At 42.2% G+C, this 21,190-nt stretch overlaps 1 protein-coding gene across 3 annotated transcripts in view; it reads left to right on the forward strand.

Moving 5' to 3' along the window:
* The first annotated feature begins 6,321 nt into the window (after positions 1-6,321).
* The window catches only part of UTP25 (UTP25 small subunit processor component), a 29,426-nt gene continuing 14,557 nt past the window's right edge, over positions 6,322-21,190 (forward strand). For 2 of the 3 annotated variants that reach the window (XR_004297967.1, XM_032393147.1), the window contains exons 1-10: positions 6,322-6,532; positions 7,284-7,323; positions 8,712-8,961; positions 10,937-11,107; positions 13,226-13,314; positions 14,819-15,229; positions 17,031-17,250; positions 18,880-19,082; positions 20,288-20,470; positions 20,583-20,695. Coding sequence is in view for 2 of the 3 variants with exons in the window: in XM_032393147.1 (XP_032249038.1) it covers positions 6,426-6,532; positions 7,284-7,323; positions 8,712-8,961; positions 10,937-11,107; positions 13,226-13,314; positions 14,819-15,229; positions 17,031-17,250; positions 18,880-19,082; positions 20,288-20,470; positions 20,583-20,695 (1,787 nt within the window). In the remaining variant the exon portion in view is untranslated. Of the gene's footprint in view, positions 6,533-6,829; positions 6,892-7,283; positions 7,324-8,711; positions 8,962-10,936; positions 11,108-13,225; positions 13,315-14,818; positions 15,230-17,030; positions 17,251-18,879; positions 19,083-20,287; positions 20,471-20,582; positions 20,696-21,190 lie in introns of all 3 variants that reach the window. The other variant, XM_032393148.1, reaches the window with a different exon arrangement.

Below are 21,190 nucleotides of genomic sequence, written 5' to 3' on the forward strand. Positions count from 1 at the left end.
AATACCCTCCTGGTCCTAGACTGGACCCAGTGGCACATATGAAGTGTAAACTCATTTAGTACTTAATGTGTGATGAAGATTTGAATCTGGATCCATCTGAGTCCAATACCCTCCGTCTTAACCTCTTTGTTAACCTACCTTTCCTGAGAAGGATCAGTCAGTAAATGGAAGAAAATATCCTCCCCCAATGTCTGATCCTTCTCAGTCACTTTTCTGGTTCTTCCTCAACTCCCCAGTCTCTTAAGTTTGCAGGGCCCCAGGGCTGAGTTCTCAGGCCTCTTCTCTGTATTTATACTAGGTGATCTCATCATGTCTTATTCATATGCTGACCACTCCCAGATGTGCCTGGGCCTCCTGGCATCTAGGACCTCTCCCCTGAAGCCCAGATGTGCACACATCTGACTACCTCTTGGATCTCTCCTCTTGGGTGTCTAATAATATTCTCAAGCTCATGTGAATCAAATGATCTTTTTTGTTAGGCAGATGGATGCAGGATCTCTGAGGCTGGAAAGGGAGAACAGAAGAAGTTAACAGCTATGGGGAGCAAGTCCCTTAGGTTGGCCCACGGGATGCCCTCGTGTTGTAACCATGCCCTGCACAGGGACCAGTATGGAGGGTGTGGATTTCTTAAACTGAATTCACCATAGTCTCTACTTAGGATGATTCTATCAGGGACACTTGAGATGCTAGTTTCAAAAATGTTGAGAAGTGAAAAAAAATGTTGAGAAGTAGAAGGAAGCATTTGGTAAAAATATGAAAAAGTCTCCAAAGTCTTGGTGGGCAGCATGGGTACCAAACTAACTATTCGGAGGGGCATCAAAAAGGGAGATTTAATAGCCTTGTTTCTTAGACCAGATATTATTAGGATTTCTCTAAAGTCCACATCTGATCACGTAACCCCATGGCCCAAAATCCTTTAGTGGCTTCTCACCTCATGTGGGGTTGGGCCTGAACCCCCCCAGCAAGGAATGCAAGGCCTTCAGTGGACGGCTTTCTCACCAGTTGGCCTCTCCAACCATGCCTCTCTCACCCATCCACCCCAGTAACATGGACTTGCCGTTTTCCAAACACATCTTTACACCTTTGCTCGTGCTATTCCCTCTCCATGGAATGTTCTCTCCCTTCTGTTCACTAGGGAACCCCTGACTTGGTGTATCCTCTGTGCAGCTCCCCATTACCCTCACCCTCCCCTCCACAGAAGAATGAGTTTCTTTATCCTCTGGGTTCCTAGAACCCCTTGTGCATCCTTCTAATACAGATCTTATTTTATTTTATTTTTTTAAAGCTTCATTTATTTAAGTAATCTCTAAATCCAACGTGGGGCTCAAACTCATTATTATCCCGAGATCAAGAATCACATGCTCTTCCAACTGAGCCAGCCAGGCACTCCCAAATAGAGATTTTAGCCCATGACAGTGTAATTATTTATTACTTGCTTTTGCCTCCCCAATTAGACTGTGAGATCTTCAAGGGCAAAGCCTGAGGTTGGAGCTTTAAAAATCCTTGATGCCTAGCATCATGTCTTGAACACAGTGACTATTTAGTAAATGTTTGATAAATTTATGCATGCTGAGCCCTGCCCCAAAATATGAAAAGTAGAATATAATTATGCCAATATTCCACTGGAGGGAGGGATGTAAAGCTTTGTCCCCTCTAGCACAGCATTTTAGGCTCCGTCTCAATCAGATTAGTATAATTTGATAAAATATTTCATTTTTAGGCTTGACCTAATATAAATCAACCTCTGATAAACCTGAGGGAAACGTATGTCTTAAAAATCACGATATGCCAGGCTCTGGGTTTGACAATGGGTACTTCTTGTGGGTCCAGATGAACAGAAAGTGTAGGAACTAGATATATTAATATTTTACTTTTCTACGTTATGTAGAGTGTACTGAAGTGCATTACGAAGCTTTTCCTTTTCTCAGAGTTTCATTTTCTAAAACATGCTCCACCTTGAAAATGTATTGCCCCACACACAGTAAATGCCGTGGAATCCAATGACTACACAGCTTTCTAATTTCCTGTTGTCCTATATCTCTCATATCCTGCCTTGAACACACACACACACACACACACACACGCTGTTCATGAAGTCAGCTGAAACAACTCATACAGTCAAAGATCTAGATCTAGATCAATTTGGAATTCAATCCTCATGTCCTATGAAAGCGACCGACTGATGAATGCTCAAGGGCACCTCATCCCATCTACCCCAGCCCCAAAACAACAGTCCTGGCTGCTTCCTTGGCATTAGCATTTATGGGTTTGGCATTTATCCCAGCATATTGCAATAATTTGCATACTTGTCCACACCTAAACAAGACTGCAAACTCCTTTAAGAGGCCAAAGAATGGGTCTTATTCTTTCTCCTAGCCTCAGTAACACCTGGCACACAGTGTTTACTATATGCATTTTTTAATGAATAAATAGAATCATTTCATTATAAGGGTAGTGAGATGCTGATTTCTACCAGCATTCTCAGGGAGGGGCTGGATCGCTTTGGGGTGTATAGAGACACGTGTGTATATGTATGGTGGGGGAGCTGGTCTTGGGTGTAAGAAACGGTCTGACCTCTGGAGGAGAGGAGACAAATGCATGGGTGTGCATATAAGAACCTTCCCCAGAACCCTCCCAAATCAGTAGCTGAGGAGTCCAAACTTCCATTATTAGAGAGTCATACCTTTGGATTACATATGGCTCCCTGTCAACATATCTTGAACCCATGTGACCTTGTTATTATGTAAGTTATCACATTAGTTTCAGAACTCAAATATCTTCAATATCTGATCTATAGCTTCAAGTTGTACACCCCCCCACACGTCCCCATCCCCACCCTCCCCAAACATCCCCCTCTGCTGAGAATCTGAGATAGACTCCTGCCAACATTCTATAGTTTGCATTATAAAGTGTTTTGTTTATTCATCTTTTCAAACATAGCTGTACATCAAATAAGCTCTTTCAAACCATATACACCGTAATATTTGCAAGGGATGAAAACACATCAATGTGTAGAACTCCATGAGTTCATAATGATACTAAAAACAAAAACAAAAACTTGAATGATCACCATTAGAAGATAGCGAATGCAACCTCTAGTGAATTAGTGAATTAATGAATTTAGACATTAAGCACCAGTGGCTGGTAATATCATAAATAAAAGACAATCAGACATTATACATCTCCTGTAGGAAGTACAAAATACCAACTATAATGAAGTCTGATCAAAGTTCTAGATCCAGCAAACTATTCACAAGAAATATAGAGAAGAGCAGACGACATTAAACCATCAAAGTGTAAAGAAAACAAAGATGACATTTATTAAACAATGAGAAATTTGAACACCAATTAGATACATGATGTTATTAAATAATTTATCATTTTTTAGGTGAAATAATGCCACTGTGGCTATTTTCAAGAAAGAATCCTTATTTTGTCAAAATGTGTACTAAAATATGTACAGATGAAATCATATGATGTCTGGGATTTGTTTCAAAAATAATGTGGGGCTGAGGGAGGTCACGGGCAATGGGTGGGTGTATTTGTGAAACAAGATGGCCTTGTGTTGGCAATTGCTGAAGCTGAGTAATGGATACATGGGAGTGCATTATTCCATTTTGTCTACTTCTGTATTTCTCGACATTTTCCAAAGAAAGTTTTTCTCTTTTAAATTATTAACACTTCCTTATTATTCTGATATTCTTGTCCTAAGGGACAGCCATTTCTCTCCCATCTTTTGAGATCATTATCCTAGGGAATCTCCAGGGAATTGCAGATATCCTGGGAAAAGTTACATCAATTCATTAATATCTCTGCACATTAGTTAAAAGATTATTTCCTGGGCTGTCTTTACTCCTGAAAATACTGAGTGCCTAGGATAAAAATAGAAGAAAACCTTGGAGGAGGGAAAAGTAAGGGCTGGGTGTGAGAAAAAGAAAGGAAGAACAAATTTGGCCTTCATTACAGTTTTCCCAGGGCCTTCACTATTTGGCACATGCATCTTCTTTGTGTGGGTTTTACTAAGAGAATTTTCATGAAGGCATGAAAAAAATGTTTAAATTCTGGATTCTCAGGTTAAAATTTTACACAGGGTTCCCTTTTGTGTTGTTAAAGGCTAATATAAATATTTTTTAGAAGAAGGACTCTTTTTTCATTGTCTAGTGAGCCAATGATGAGACTGCTGGGGTGGGGCTAAGGCACAGTTTTGCCTGAGCCTGAGAACCGTCTAGACCTGTCCACAAGACTACAAGGATGTGGAAACCAGGAGAGAATAAGGAGTCATCTCAAGTGCTCAAGAGTATAGCTTTTTACAGAAGATCTCTGGAAGAACACCAAGAAACTGGTTGCCTCTGGGGAGAGAAGCTGGAGCACTTGGGACACAGTGGGAGGAAAAATAAAGTATGACTTTATTGTTACAGCCAGATTATACTGCGGTTAGTGCCTTAAAATATATGATGACATTTTGCAAACAGCCTTTTGTTGACATAAATTAACCTTTTATCTTGAAATTAGACGAAGACAGATGTGTGTTTGTGTATGGTTTCCTTGGCTGGGCCAGGTGCTGACACCACTGGCTATTTGCATATTTTCTTGATAGTCCTTCCCCTGCATGCCCTACCCCACCCCAAGCTCCCAGAATCTAATTAGGAACAGTAGATGGTCACTAGATACAACAAGAATAGGATTCGCGTAGTTCTAGTGTAACTTCTCCATGGGTGACATGGCATTGGTCAAAGCTCAAATTTTCCCACAGAAGCACCCCTAATAGCCGAGCCAAGGGAACACTCTCTTTGAAGGCTCCTGTTTTACCTTAAATGTTCAGATGAATTCTGCAATCTATGATTTAGCACTTTGTTTTTATAGAACATGATATTAAGTTATTATTAGGGGAAAAAAGTTGCTGTGTTTATCCCGTGGACTCACGAAGACCCACACACCTGTGCATGTCCCTGAAATACTGAGTCTAGTTTTGTTTTGTGCTTTCTCCTCTTTATGTGTGAGGTTATTATTTTGGTACATTAAAATTCACCAATTTTATTTTTATTTTTTAAAATATTTTATTTATTTATTTGACAGGGAGAGATAAAGAACACAAGCAGGTGGAGCAGCAGAAGGTGAGGGAGAACCGAGAGGGGGCTCCATCCCAGGACCCTGGGATCATGACCTGAGTGGAAGGCAGACACTTAACCGACTGAGCCACCCAGGTGCTCCAAATTCACCAATTTTAAATGTGCCGTTTAATTTTGGTAGTTGTATATAAGATGTAACCACTGCCACCATCAAGATCTGGAACGATCACACCACTTTAAAAAGTTTTTCCATCCCCCTTTGTCCAAGTGCAGTTTTGAGACACTTAATTCAGTATTATGGCATTCTCTAACATCGACTCTGGGTGATTTGGGGAAAGTCACTTTCCTTCTCTGGATGAGTTTCGGCTCTTGTAACATGACGAATGTAGGAGTCGATTTATTTCTAGGGGCTCTTCCATTACTTTCAGGAAATGAGGGGGTGGGGTGAGGGCGGGAAATCTCAGCCTGTGTCCCCATTCCTCATACAGCACACACAGGTGGCCGACCCTTGTGGGTAAAAGCTTATGGTCGCACCAGACAAAAGTTCCCATCCTCTCTTGCTAGTGTGTAAGGTTTTCCTTTTCTCTTTCTTTTCTTTTTCCTTTTCTTTTTCTTTTTTTTTTGTGTGCAATGTTTTCTAAGCATCAGTTTTCTCCTCTGCAATATTGCGCATATGAACAGGACCTCTTTGTATGTGTACTGCTGTGACAATGAAGTGAGATGTGCTGATACCCTTAAATATTGGTTGGTATTTTTATTATAGCACAACATAAAGTCAGGGCGTTCAACCAACTCCGCTACCACCCGTTTAAGCGGGAGGATTCCCACAGACCCAAACCGAAGCACAAAGTAAGCCCACCCATCTAAGCACCTAGGCAGCCCCAAGCCTGCCCGCCCACGTTCTCGACCTCAGAGAACCAAAAGGCACGCGTGCGTGAGCTTCCAAAGAGCTTCACTACAGGGACGCCTGGGTGGCTCAGTCAGTTAAGCGTCCGCCTTCGGCTCAGGTTGTGATCCCAGGTTTCTGGGATCGGGCTCCCTGCTCAGCGGGGAGTCTGCTTCTCCTTCTGCTGCTCCCCCTGCTTGTATTTTCTCTGTCTGTCTCTCTCTGTCAAATAAATAAATTTTAAAAATCTTAAAAAAAAAAAAAAAAAAAAAAGAGCTTCACTAGAGGGCAGAATCGAGACCAGGAAGTTCTAAAGCCTGTGGTACAGCTACGACGTAAAACGGCTCTGCTTTATGGCAACCTGCTTCCGCCGTAAAGCACCGTGGGCGAGCCCGCGTGTGTGAGTTGACGAGACAACTTCCTGGTGGGAAACGCGTCTCTTGCAGGTGGGCGACCTTGACGTTTTTGCTATGGGCAAACGCGGGAGCCGGAGCCAGAGCCAGCTGCTCACCACCCTGACTAAGAAGCAGAAGAAGCATCTTCGGGATTTCGGCGAGGAGCATCCCTTCTATGACAAGTACGGAGGGGCAGTGCCGGGGCCAGCGGTGCCCGTGGCTTTTCCCAACTTGGGCCCGCCGGTCTCCCTGGGGATCGGGGCAGGGCTGCTCCCCACTCTTCCCGCGCCTTCCCAGCGCGTTCGGCTTGGGGGGTGCCGGTGGCATCCCGCCCGAGATGGGGTTCTTCGTGGGTTCTCCTGCTTTTGTTGAGCCCTTAGCTTTAAGCTAGACCGCACGCCCCCTGTGGGGGTGGGGTGCTGGTTTTTGCACCGTCAGAGGTTTTCTAAGATTGTTTTTGTTTTTTTGTGTTTTTAAAGAATTGTCTCGGCCCTCAGACATCGCTGTTCTATCCAGTTACAATGAGGAAACCGGTGTATCGGTAATTGTGGGCTCCTCTCGAAGTGTCCAGACTCAGTCAGTTAGGGTCTTAGTGCTCACCCGCCACTCCACTTTGGGCCGCTTCATCAGCAGTTAGGGGCATTATAATTAAGAAATGTGCTAGAAAAGGTCTTTTATTTGCTAAAGTGATACCTCTTTCCGATGAGAGCCAGTTAACTCTGTCATGTGACTTTGTTAAACTTTTCATTTGTCAGTTATTATCAGTTTGTTAGATTCTTAAAATCCCTGTCCAAGTGCATATGTGGCTTTTACATGACTATACTTATAATGTATTTATAATACTCTGCTTTTTTCCTTTAAAGTTATCATTAGACTTTTTACTAATTGCTACATGCTAGTAGTTAGAGTTTAACATTACCTGTTTTTTCTCAGGGTTTCTGGAAAGGAGGGAAAACCACAGATTTATCAACTGGTAATGCTTTATGCCTTTTTTTTTTTTTTTTTTTTTATAATAGTTGGTTCTTGGTTGTTTAAGATTATATATAATGATAGTAAAGCCTGGCTACATTTCCACTCCTTTCGATTTTAGATGTAAGCTATTATTTTAGTAATATTGCTTAGTGTTGAATGCAGATGTCTGTTATAATGCCATTGGGATAACTAATATAGTAGCCAGAGTTTGAAACTCTCCTGAGAGATTAGCCTATTAGAACCTGTCAAGGAGGGCGCCTGGGTGGCTCAGTTGGTTAAGCGACTGCCTTCGGCTCAGGTCATGATCCTGGAGTCCCTGGATCGAGTCCCGCATCGGGCTCCCTGCTCGGCAGGGAGCCTGCTTCTCCCTCTGACCCTCCCCCATCTCATGTGCTCTCTCTCTCTGTCTCAAATAAATAAATAAATAAATCTTTAAAAGAAAAAAAAAAAAAAAAAAAAGAACCTGTCAAGGAGGCTTACCAGAGGGCTCTTGGTGAATCCTAAAGGAGTATCTTGTTTACTTAACATAAAAGGAGCCACAAACAGTGCAAACTGAACAAAGGTCCTAACTCATTACAACAAACTAAAAAAACCCCTACATTCTTTTGTTGTATTGCAATTTTCCTATTGCTCCTTTCAGCATGCCAAATATCTGACACATAGATTAGATCTCCTTATAACCTCAAGCTCTGTTTTTAGTCCACTTTCTTCCCATATAGAACATAAGCAGTTCAAAGAAGATGAAAAGAATCTAAAATCATAGCTAGACTAGCTTTTTTGGGTTTTGGGGTTTTGTTTTGTTTTGTTTTGTTTTGTTTTTGAGAGAGAGAGAAAGCACACGCATGCATGGGGTGGGGAGGGGGAGAGTGAATTTTAAGCAGGCTCCACACCAAGCACAGAGCCCAACCTGGGGCTGGATCCCATGACCCTGAGATCATGACCTGAGCCAAAATCAAAGTCAGACACTTAACTGACTGAGCCACTCAAGCATCCCACTAGACTAGCTTTTTAAAATAACTTTGTTGCTGTGCATCATTGAATAGATAAGATTGCATATTTACAGAAAAGCTAATTTTTATTTATGAAAGTCTGAACCAGTTATATTTTTGGCCTAATGATAATCATAAGGTAGAAACAAGAATAATATGTTTGTTTTAAAATTTCCCATTTTCCAGGGTGCCTGGGTGTCTCAGTCGGTTAAGTGTCTGTCTTTGGCTCAGGTCATGATCCCGGGGTCCTGGAATCAAGCCCCATGTAGGGCTCCCTGCCCAGTGGGGAGCCTGCTTCTCCCTCTCCCCTTCCCACCACACATGCTCTCTCTTTCTCTCTCAAATAAGTAAATAAAATCTTTAAAAAGAAATAAAATAAAATTTCCCATTTTCCTTTTAGTCAGAGAGTTCAGATACTTCAAGTTCTGAAAGTGAAGCAGAGAGTGAACCAGAACAAGTTTCTGGGTACCACAAACTACTTGCCACATTAAGAAATGCTCCAGAAGAAGATGAGGAGGAGGAGGAGGAAGATGAAGAAGAAGAGGAAGAAGACAGTGCTGTAGATGAGGCGGAAATGAACAGTGAAGATGGTGATAGTGACGTCAGTGTGGAGAAAGAGACAACAAGAGAGTCTACCAAAGTGCAGGAGAGTAAGTGTCTTTGGTGTGGGCTCATCATCTTTGTCAGGACAGATTGCCCCATGAGCACAGTGCCTTGTACTGTGTGAGTTGGATGAAAGCACATGGATCCAAAGCAGAGACTCTTAACCTTGTTGATTCAGTGATATCTTTGAGAATCTGTGAAAACACAGGACCCTATGGCCAGAAAGATGCAGAAGTAATATTTTTGCTTATGATTTCCATGACTTCATCAATCCTAGGTAAAGATCCCTTGATTCAGAGGAAAGAGAACATAATGCTGTTTTTGACAGTCTCAATTAAAGAGATCACTGGCCTTTCCTTAGAGAAACCAAGTTTAATGGAAGACAGACAAAATACACAAAAATTTTCAACAGCAGATTTGTATGGAATAGCTAGTTATAAGGCGTTGAAGAGATTCCAGCTGGTTGCACATTGTCAGAGTAAATGAGGGGGGCTTCAGAGAACAGCTGAGATTGAAAGCTTAAAGGAACTATATCTCAGTCGGACTTCTAGGTGACTTTTTTAACTTTAAAACTAACTTTATGGAGGTATGATTTACATGCAATAAAGTGTACCTGTTTTAAGTGTACAATTAAATGAGTTTGACATATACATCTATGTTGTTATCACTGAAATCAAGATTGAGAACATTTCCAATACTGCCAGAAGGTGTCTTCTTGTCCTTCTGTAGTCAGTTTCCCTTCTCTGGCATGAGGCAACCACTGACCTGCTTTCTTTCACTAAAGATTAGTTTTGTCTGTTCTAGAAATTCATATAAATGGAAGCATACAGTATGTACCCTTTTGTGTCTGGCTTCTTTGGCTCCTCACTTTTTTTGTGCCTGATCCATGTTGTTCATGTATTAGTAATTCATGATTTTGTATTGCTGGAGTTGTATCTCATTGTCAATATGTCTGAGTAACTTTTTATATTATACTATTGTAATGCCTGTTTTCCTTGCAGCTGTATTTTTTCTCTATACTTTAAGGTGTCATACATCATTCTCAGTATTTTAATTCATCAGTTTTACAGGGATAAAAGTTCATTGCCTCAGACTTAGGGTTTGTTTTGTTTTGTTTGTTTTTTATTTCCTGTTTTGGATTTTTAGAAGTGAAAAGTTTGTGCTTTTTTTTAATTATAAAAGTAATATATACTTACCATAAAAATTTAAGAGGGTAGTGTAGTTAACATGTATCTCCACCACCTTGGGATGAACACCTTTAACATTTTATATAACCTTCCATTACTTTTTGTGGATACATGTGTGAGTAAAAGTATGTGTGTATGTGTGTGTGTGTGTGTGCATAATGGGCTCATACACTTCTGTAACTTTTTTCTTTAATAGTATACCACAAATCTTTTCCATGTAAGTAATCATGGATTCATATTAGTTTCCTTTTTTTCTTTTTTTAAAGATTTTATTTGTTTATTTGACAGAGAGAGACACAGTGAGAGAGGGAACACAAGCAGGGGGAGTGAGAGAGGGAGAAGCAGGCTTCCCGCTGAGCAGGGAGCCCGATGCAGGGCTCGATCCAAGGACCCTGGGATCATGACCTGAGCCAAAGGCAGACATGTAATGACTGAGCCATCCAGGCGCCCCTCATATTAGCTTCTTAATTACATGGTATTCATTGTAAATGATATGTGGTAATTTAATTAGTACTCCATTGATAGAAAAGGATGAAATCAATTTTTCCAGTTATTTCTTGTCCTAATCATTAGTGCTGCTTTGAACATCCTTACATGTACATCTTAGTGTACTTTGTCTAGTTATCATCTTAAAATAAGTTTATAGAAGTGGAACTGGGTCAACCATCAGGCTTAATTTTGAAACTTAAGTCTTCCACCTGAATTTGGTTAAAAGTAAATAATAGCAATAAACATCAGTGTTGATTTAGGCTAAGGAATTAAATTTTATTTGCCCACAGAAGTATAATTACATTTATGCATAAATAATTTTACAAAATGTTTCTCAAAATCACAGGTACGGTTTTACCTGCTGACCCTGAAGGAAAAGGTGGGGATGGGCTGCTTGGCACATCACAAGAATCCCTTGAGGAGTTTACAGATGCAAAACACGAGTCACTCTTCAGCCTGGAAACCAATTTTCTTGAAGAGGAAAGTGGAAGCACATGTTCTCTGAAAGTATCACAAGGTCAGAGCAGTGTGTGTTCGCATTCACCAGGTGCTTAGTATGGGGGCTTGTGCACTAATACGTGTTAAATCTCCTATTACTGGAATGAGCAGCAGTAGAAACAGTTTAGAACCTATATCTAGAACTGGGCAGAAATACTTCTCAGAACTATTTTGTGGTTTTCAGTGGTTAGGCTGTGCTGGGAGTCAGGAGGCTATTTAGTAAGACAGATGGCCTAAGAGTGATAGTAGGGAAGGCCAGTTCCGCGGACTTCATATTTCCACAGTTGGGGTCAGGGGAAGACTTCTGATTTTCTCCCCAAGCAGGGAAGGAAGAGAAAGGAGGAATATATTTTGTATTTTTCTTTCTACCCTTCACTTGCTCTTTGTTATTAGAGTAGGAATTTCCAGATTTGTAAGACTCAGGACTGGCTAATTTCATTGGTCCTCATTACCACGGAGCACCTTCGAAGCCAAAAAGCTCCATTCTGTCTCTCCAATCTCTCTCAGCTTCTTGGTCATGCCTCTGTCCCAGTGGCAGTGACTTGGACAAGGCCTGCTTCTGTATGGTAGGTATAGGCAGGTCTCTGCTCTCTCAGGTCCACTTTCTCAGCCTGTACCTGGAGGCCAAGTCAGGTTGGTCTCATTCTGTATTCTGACTGCTGTTTTTGGCCTCATTGCCCTTCTTCAACCCAGCTCTACCATTTTTTTTTTTTTTAAGATTTTATTTATTTGACAGAGACAGCGAGAGAGGGAACACAAGCAGGGGGAGTGGGAAAGGGAGAAACAGGCTTCCCGCTGAGCAGGGAGCCCCGACGTGGGGCTCGATCCCAGGACCCTGGGACCATGACCTGAGCCGAAGGCACATGCTTAACAACTGAGCCACCCAGGCACCCCAACCCAGCTCTACCATTAATGAAGCTGAAATTTTAATTCTTACTTGACTCATTTGGTTCTGTTGGCTATTGTGCTGGAGAAAGAGAAGTAGCAGGTAGAATTTGGGCACTAACGCCATTCCAAACCATCAAAACTTTAATAACCTTGGAGGAGGGGCGCCTGGGTGGCTCAGTTGGTTAAGCGCCTGATTGTTGATTTCTGCTTAGGTCATGATCTCAGGTTGTGTGAGCCTGTTGCGGGCTCTGCTGCTGGGCGTGGAGCCTGCTTAAGATTCTCTCCCTCTTTCTCTGCCCCTCCCCACCCCTCATGCTCTCTCTCTCTTCCCTCCCTCCCTCTCTAAAAAAAATAAAAAATAAAAACCGGGAGGAGACATTCCTTGATTATCCTAAAATTCCTCTGGTGGTTTTGCCTGTACAGATACATCAGCCCCTAGAATTCTTATGTCCATTGTTCACTCTTAGGTGTTTAGTACAAAGTGCACTGCATTTGAAGTTTTACCATTTGGATCGTTGCATAGGCCATTTAACTTTTCTCTGCTTCTTAATGATGGGACTGGAAGGGAGGGTTGGGTGGCCAGCTCAGAGGACTGAAGATAACCCTGAGTGTAGGTACTACCATTTGGATCATTTGTTCACCCCAGTTGAGTATTGAGCATTTCTGTGTGTCCTGGAATACAAGAGAAATCAGGCATGGAACCTGCTCTCAGGGATCTTACAGTGTTGCGGGGGGTGGGTGGGGGCAGGGTGGGGGACTGTCTGGAGGATCCGAGGATAGCCTCTTAGTGGAACCAGTACTGCACCTGGCAGAGTAGGCTCTAGAGAAATACTTATTGTGCGTCAGGAGATAACATTAAACTGATAGTATTTGGACATACAAAAATGAGGTGAAGAGAAGGATAGAATTTTTAATTGGAAGGAAATCCACAGAGGCAGAAGAATTTGAGGGCCATATAATTCAAAAACTACATTGGAGAGGTAGATTGGAGGTGTACATCCTAGAGTGCCCCAAATTTCAGACTGAGAAGTTTCTTCAAGGGTTTTGAGCTGAGAAGTAATGTGATTAGAGAAATGCTTTAGGAAAAAGAACCTGTTAGAAACTTTTGAGCTGGGAGAGAGGATGGGGAAAGTAAATGGGAGAAAAGATGAGTTAACATCGTGAAAAAGAGTGTGCCGTTTAGAGGGAAGACCAAAAAATGCCTGCTGTTTCCTCCCAAGTTATCTGGCATTCTTGATTTCTGAATTAGATCCATTTCTACAACATGTGAACAAAGAACTGAAGGAAAAAGAAATTCAGGCTGTTGTCACAAATCCCAAAACTACTCATCAGCTAAAAGTAAGTATTGCTTAGTCATCCCCGTCACAAATGAAGGGAAGCTCCAAGTAAAGCAATGGTGTTGGGTTTCGGCAGTCTCCTGGAATGTATGATAGACACCAGTGGTAGATGAGTTGATAGGGGAGATAGCATAGGAAGGCTGGAAGAGCCTAGTGGGGCACAGGTGTAGCCAGGAGAGGCCCTGGGAAGCTGGAGTGTGGGAGCCAGGGAAGAATGGCTTCAAAGACAGGTACACCAGGGTTTAGACCAGCATCTGAGAGGTGCTGTTACATGACCCAAGGCAAGTTAATCTACCTTTTTTTTTTATCTTATTCTCATCTCTTAGAGGGGGGCAGTAATGCTTACCTCAAAATGAAGTAATTCAGTTTACTGACTGATACATAGAAAGTATTGAGTAAAACAGTAGCTACTGCTACTGTTGATTTGTTTGAAATATCTGAGGTAGGTTCACAACTAAGTTACTCAGATGTGGAACAGTTTTTGCTTCTTTGTGTTTTTTGTTTTTTTACCAGTGGATGCTGTTTTTAAGAGTTGGTCATCCTTTTTTAATTGAAATTTTCATTAAAATAATAATTATAGCTGCATTTTTAAGAAATAACACAAAGACATCCCTTATGCCCTTTGCCCAGTTTCCCCCAGTGGTAGCATCTTGGCGAAACCATGCTACAGTATCGGGGCCAGGAAATTGACATTGACACACCCTTCTGTCTTACTCAGCTTTCATCAGTTTTGCTCCTACTCTTTTGTGTGTGTGTTTAGTTCTGTACTGTTTTATCAGGTGGAGGTTCCCTTTATCCACCCCAAAGTCATAATTCCCTGGAGATCCACCCCCAGTTCTTGGGGGCATATCAATAATCCATTTCTTTTTATTGCTGAGATCATCCTTTTTTTTACCCCCTTGAGATCAGCAATTTTGTTACAATGCAAAAATTCCCAACTTGGTATTTCACAAAAATATACTGTATGATTTTAATAGCTATATCTCAAAAAAATGTATTCCATGCCCAAGTAAATTTGGAAAACTTGAGGTTAAATACCGTAGAATAGAGCTCTTGTCATAGGACTCATCAGAACCTTTTGTATCTAATATACATTGTGACTCTCCCTGAGGGTGATTAGCTTTTGTGATGTTTACCAAAGTTATTTGACCATGGAGCCCTTTTTTTTCTAGAATAAATTTTGATTTCCTAGAACACATTCCGCAGAATAATTTGGGACACACTGACATAGTGAAGAGCTCAGGTTGTAGTCAGAAACCTTGGGCTCTAGCTCTCAGCTCTCTTCTCTCCTGGGTCAAATTTGTGTGAATCCTATAATCTCTCAGAACCTCTGCTTTCCTAAACTGTAAGATGAGCATTATAGTGTCCGCCTTGCAGGTTGTTGATGAGAATTAAATGAGGTGATCTGGCAAATCAGAGAGAGCTTGGTAAATTAGAAATTACTGTGTGAACGCAATGTATTATAATGAATTTCTAACTTAGGTCTTGATCTGTCTTTTCCCTAGTGGCCCATATTGGGCCAGCTTGTCTTTTCATCCAAGTTTCAGAAGTTGGAGACATTTAAACCCTCAAAGGACATTGATTTAAAGTCACTTCATCTCCAGAAGCCTCTGGAATCCACCTGGACCAAGACCAACAGCCAGTTCCTCTCTGGTCTCCCAAAATCAAGTGGCCCCTTCACATCCCTCCAGAAAGAGCTATTCTTAATTATGAATTCTTACCGGGACCTCTTCTACCCAGAAAGGACTGCCCTGAAGAATGGGGAGGAGATCCGCCACGTGTACTGCCTACATGTAATAAATCATGTCCTCAAAGCCAATGCCCAGGTGCTTGGTAACAATAGCAGACGCCGCAGCCAGAAACTTGGGGTGGGTGACGATGATGACTTCAGAGACCAAGGGCTAACAAGGCCCAAGGTGAGTGGCAGTAGGAGAGCTTTGTCCTCCAGTAGGAGGCCGCAAGTCCCTGCCATATAGGTGCCTGGCACTTGGCCGTGCTTAGGTATTTTAATGATACGAATACTGGAATAATGAATGAGTCCAAGAGTGAGCATGTTAGATGGGCCAGGTAGTGCCAGAGCAGTGCCGCAGACAACTCAGTGGACTGTTTCTAACCGTGGATTTAATTGGAAACTCATGAATCAGAGGTACCTCTGATAATTCTCTTTAAAGATAACCCTGAACATACATAAATGACAACTCCATTGTAAATCTCTTTTTTTTGATTCTCAGAAATGAATGGAACCTTAGGAAGCCTTTTATCCAATCCCTAAATATTACAGCTATGGACAGAGACCCAGATTCGTAGAGGGCCTTGCTAAAGAGCCCCAGGGAAGGAGTAGCAGAGATGGAATTAGAGCCAAGGATTCTCTTTACTGAGCCACACCCATAAGTAAACCTTGGAAAACAGAAATTCCTATTTTTCCATTGTACAGTTACTATTGCTTAAAGTGATAATTACATTTATTTGGACCTGTAAGCCTAAGTTCCAGTGGGTTTAGAGCTTTGGTAGAAAATGTCTTTTAATTGGGCCCACGTTATTCATGTTATGTGGCTACATCTTGTGTCGTCCATTCCCCATTCCCCCTTAGCCTGTATCCCTCCATATTGAAGAAGTCTTACCTTTTTAGATTGTTTCACTGAGTTTCTTAGGATTCTAGGGTTTAGTACTGATGTGGCTCTTAGACATTTCTTGGTCCAGCCCCCTATATGATAGCTGGGGAACCCGAAGCCTAGATACTTCGTGTTGCAGCTGGGACAGTAACTTGGCCCTCTTCAGTCTTGGGTACTCAGTGCTGCACTGTACTAGGCTGGCTGACTGCACCCCTCCAGCTGTGCTGGTTCCCTTTCTGGAAAACTGTCTCAGAGTCTTGAACATAAGGATTGTAAGTTATCTGTTTCCATTTAGAGTTATAGAAAACAATGAGTCAGATTACCCATGAAGCACATTTAGAATTTGATGAATTGTGGGATCTGACAGAGGTTTTTTACATTGTTGATATTTACAGAAGGGTAGTTAGAAATTTATCATTGTTAAGCATATTCTATTTTCATTTTCACCAGTTATAACTTTAAGCATTTTTGGAATGTTTGGAAAACTGAGTCCTGCATTTCCCATTGAGATATGATCTTATTTCAGAAATGCTTTCTCATCATTTCTGAAAAATGTACTAGGGAACATAATAGAAAAGTAGTGATGCATTAATCCTTTCTTTTCCTTACCAGCTTCTTTTGTTCTCTACTTATTATACCTAATTCATTTATTTTTTGTTTTATTTTTAAAGTTTTTTTCCTAATTCATTTATTTTTTTCAGCATATATTTATTCCTTGGGGCTTATGCATAAAAGTACTGTACTGAGTTCTGTGGGACACAGAAATGAGAGTAACATTCCTTATGTGTTTATATTGGATTTTTGCTAGTGGACGCCTATTAAAGGCATTGACCTAATCCTGAAAGATATTTCCACATTCTGGTTGAGAATTGCCTCCCGTAGGGCCATGAGATTAAAGTGCATAGGACACGGTGCTGTAGGTATGAGAGGTGCTCAGCTTCTAGTACTGAGCCAGGTCCTGTGCAAAGGGGGTGACCGAGATATGAGCCCTTCCAGGGCCTGCCGCTCTACAGAGGGTTCTTAAGCTCCATGTCCTCAGCAGGCTGCCCTGCAACGGCCGGTCCTTCCCCTGGTCCCACCAAGGCTGCCATGGCTTCCTCCACAGGTGCTGATAGTGGTGCCCTTCCGGGAAGCTGCTCTGCGAGTCGTACAGCTCTTCATCAGCCTCCTTGAGGGTGACAGTAGGAAGAAAATAATTGTGAGCAACAAAAAGAGGTTTAAGGGAGAGTATGGCTCAGATCCTGAGGAAAGACCACCCAACCTGAAGAGGCCTGAGGATTACGAAGCCGTGTTTGTCGGCAACATCGATGACCACTTTCGGATAGGTAATTCCCTCTCGTCAGAACTCAAACCCTGAGGGACCTACGGTGTGAGGTTCACATGGCCGGAGGCTAGAAGCCTGGAATTAGGCATTCTCTCAGTGGGGTAGAATGTCCTCCTACCAGGACTGGGGTGCATTTGAGACATCGTGTCTGCCAGGGGAGAGAGTCTTGCTTGGCTAACGGGGTGGATACTTGGCTCAGGGTGGAGCACCTCTGAAGCTGTATGTAAAGACACATGCACGTTTATGGCAGAAATGTCTTGGCACACCCATAGCTAGTAGTTGCTGCTGCAGGGGGAGTTGGAAGTGACAGGGGCTGAGTGGGTCACTCTGGGGAGGCTGAATAAACTGAGTGTCTATGCATAGTGGTGGACCTCCCTCCCACTGGCCATGTAGAGTGCCTACCCCAGAATTATCTCCACTCACAACTTACCGACTGCCACCCAACTTGTCACATCTTTGCTTGTCTCTCATTCAACTCCCGTATACTTGGTTGGTTGTATATTGATAGAGTAAAGTTCTTGGCAAAATGTCTTTTGGTCACATAAGCTCATTTGAAAAACATTTACTAAACATCTGTTGTGTGCCAGGTACTGCTAAGAAGCTGAAGATATAGAAATAAAAGTTATGCTTCCTGCTGTTAAGGAAATCTGGCCTAATGGGAAAACACTACAGAATCATAAGTGCTGATCAGAGGATGCAGTGGATGTTCCAGGAGCGTTTAAAGCAATTTCTGTAATCAAAATGGGGATACGATAGTTAGGGAACGCATCCTAGTGGAGGTGCCATTTATAGAAAGTTGAGACCTGATTACGATTTAGTCTGTTACAAAGAGGGGTGGTCAGAGTGGAGGAAAAGGGTTCACACGGAACCGCACATGCAGAGGCATCAGGGTGAATACGTCGAGCATGATAAGGTGTACATAGGCTTCAGCATGGCTGGAGTGTCAGGTGCGAGGGGACTAGAGTAGATGTTTAGTTTTAAACATTGTGCAGGTGTCCTGCAAGCTGCTGATACATGTCAGTTTTGGGCTCAGGAAAGAGATGTGGACTGGAAATACAGATCTTTGTGGAGGTGGTGTTATAGCCGTGGTTAGTGAATAAATTTACCCATTTATTACCCATAAACTTATATAGGGTGTGAGTAGAACTTAGAGCTGAACCAGGGACTTGTGGAAGAGCTGTTTGGATCTGGAAAGGTAGACATGGGCCAGCCAGGTCAGGGATAGAAACAGAAATGAGTGTTAAAGAAATGGAAACTACCAGTGAGGAAAAGAACATTTTGAGGAGGATGTGCTCAATATACTGCTTTATGTGTTTATGAGTGTCCTTGAATTGGTGACCTTGGCAGGAGTCCTGAGATTCAGGCCAGATTGCAATGCACTGAGGAATGAGTGGGAGATTTCTAAGCAGAGACCACTCTGGAGAAGTTTGAGCCAAAAGGAAGAGAATGAGAGCTAGACAGGACCATAGAGGCAAGGTGGGGGGATGATTATTTTAGGAAGGAAAACAACTGGAGCACGGTCACGTCCTCAGGGGAAAGATGTGAAGGTACAGCATGCACGGTGAGCGGGTGGAAGCTAATGGCTTGGTGGGAACTAATGAACGGCTGTGTACTTGGCTGTTTTGTGTAGGAGTGGCAATACTTCAGAGAAGCGTCCGACTCTATGCCCCCTTTTACTCCTCCGACATCCTCATTGCCTCCCCGCTGGGCTTGAGGACCATCATTGGTGCAGAAGGAGAGAAGAAGAGAGATTTTGACTTTTTGTCTTCCATTGAGCTTCTCATCATTGATCAAGCTGACATTTACCTGATGCAGAACTGGGAGCATGTCCTGGTAATGGTGGTCATTCACATTTAGAATGACAACATTCACATTTAGAGAGAGAAGAAGCTCAGTAATTTAAGTCTTAAAGGGTTATTTAAGTCCAAATGAGTGTTCAGTTTGGGAATGGAAATATTTCACATTTTCCAATTTGAAAAAGCCTTTTATCCCCTCTTCTACCCACAGGTCGGCAATAATTATGCAGAGAAGTAAAAATTTTTACCAGTATTTTCAAATCTCCAGAAGAGATTTCTTCCCCTTTAAGGTCACCTCTGCTAATAGACCACTTTAGTGTGGCTGGTTGGTAGATTGGTTCCTCCTGACCAGGAATGTCTTTACCTAATATAATTCCTCCTACAGTTTATGCTCATTTTCTTTTGTTTGGCCTTCAGTGGAAATGGGAAAACATTGCTCAAGATTTCTTAATGTGTGATTTTGTCTTACAGAGAAATGTAGGATGTCCTTATCCTCCTACTGTAGCTTGTGGCTGTAATTTTTTCCTCCTTCCCCACATACTCTGCGGTCTTGTCCATTTTAGGATTGGACAACTGTGCTTTGGAACAGTCCTTATCACAGAACCATAGATTTGTTTTTTTAAGGCATTTGAGAACTCACTTCTACAGTTCCAGGGCTTGTAGGGACCCAGGAAGATTGGGGCAAATAAAGGGGATACTTTAATTTATAAAGTATGGAATACATTTATAGTACTCGTTATTGTTTAATATATATTTCAAAGTGAAAATATTATTAAGATAGAAAAGGCATGTTGATGGTTGAGTCATATTCTGTAATTTGAGGGAAAGGCATGTATAGTGGCTCTGGGGATATCCTAATGTTTTGAGAACCAGGTCACTGAAGAACAACAGCTCTGTTTTCCATGTCATTTCCTTTCTTATCCAAGTCTGGGACTGAGGAACCCCTAGAGTGACTGGGGTGGCATTTCAGAAGTTCCTTTCAAAGGAATATTCCTGGAGGTACCATTTTGATTCTTTTTGAAAGGTCCAAGAGGTAGCCAGTTTTAGGTTACCTTCCTGTCGGGGGTGTTCACCTAAGTGGGCAATTCACACCCATCTGAGCCTTGATTTTCTGGTGGAATTTGGAATTTGGCTGTACATACTCCATGGGGTTAGTAAGATGACAGACTTGTAAAATGCTTAGCAATGCCCAACAGGTACATCCTCAATAAAAATTAATACTAGTGTTATTTCTGCTCAAAGCATTTGATGAACCATATGAACCTACTGCCCTTGGATTCTCATGGGGTGGACTTCTCTCGAGTGAGGATGTGGAACCTCAATAATTGGTCCAAGTACTATCGCCAGACCCTGCTTTTTGGAGCCCTACAGGATGCCCAGATCAACTCCGTGTTCAACAAGTACTGCGTCAATCTGCAAGGCCAGGTGGGCTCCTCCTCGTTTCTGTGGATCTTCATGAAGCATTGTGTACTGTTTGGGTCATGAGGCTTAAGGTGAGGATGGCTCACTTCCTAATGCTCTCATTGACTCCTGGCAGGTGGCTGTGAGGAACGTCCCAACGACAGGCTCCATCAGCCATGTCCTGGTGCAGCTTCCACATGTCTTCCAGAGGATGGAAGCTGAAAACCTAGCTTCAGTGATTGATGCCAGGTACCTATCCCTCCCTAGTCCCTAGTCCCTGGGGGTCACAGAGAGGGATTTAGCTTCAGCATACAGATTTAGAATTGGATTCTGTGTTGATTTTACTGACTGCCGTTTACCAAATGATATGAGATCATTGAACCCGGTCATCACTGACAGAGGAGGAAACTGAAGCCCAGAGAGGTCCTAGTTCTCCTAGCTAGTTAGTGGCAGCATTAGTACTGTAAATCAGGGATTCTTCCCACGAGATTGTGGCATTTCTTAATTACATTACACTGCTTAATGCTGCTAAGTGTTCCATGTCAACAACTTAATTGTAAGCCCTTCAGGGCAAGAACTAATGCTCAGAAGCAAACACTGCAACCTTTAAATATTCAACTATAAGCTCTTCACCTTTTGCTTCCTGCAAATACAAAGGTTCCAGTATTTCTAATTCTCTCTGTATTTTCCCTTTCTCTTCATTGTGTTTCATCAGGGGACCCGTGGTAGGAGGAAGATGCTGTG

The sequence above is a fragment of the Phoca vitulina genome, unplaced genomic scaffold, assembly GCF_004348235.1.
Source record: "Phoca vitulina isolate PV1807 unplaced genomic scaffold, GSC_HSeal_1.0 scaffold71, whole genome shotgun sequence".
Classification (NCBI taxonomy): Eukaryota; Metazoa; Chordata; class Mammalia; order Carnivora; family Phocidae; genus Phoca; species Phoca vitulina.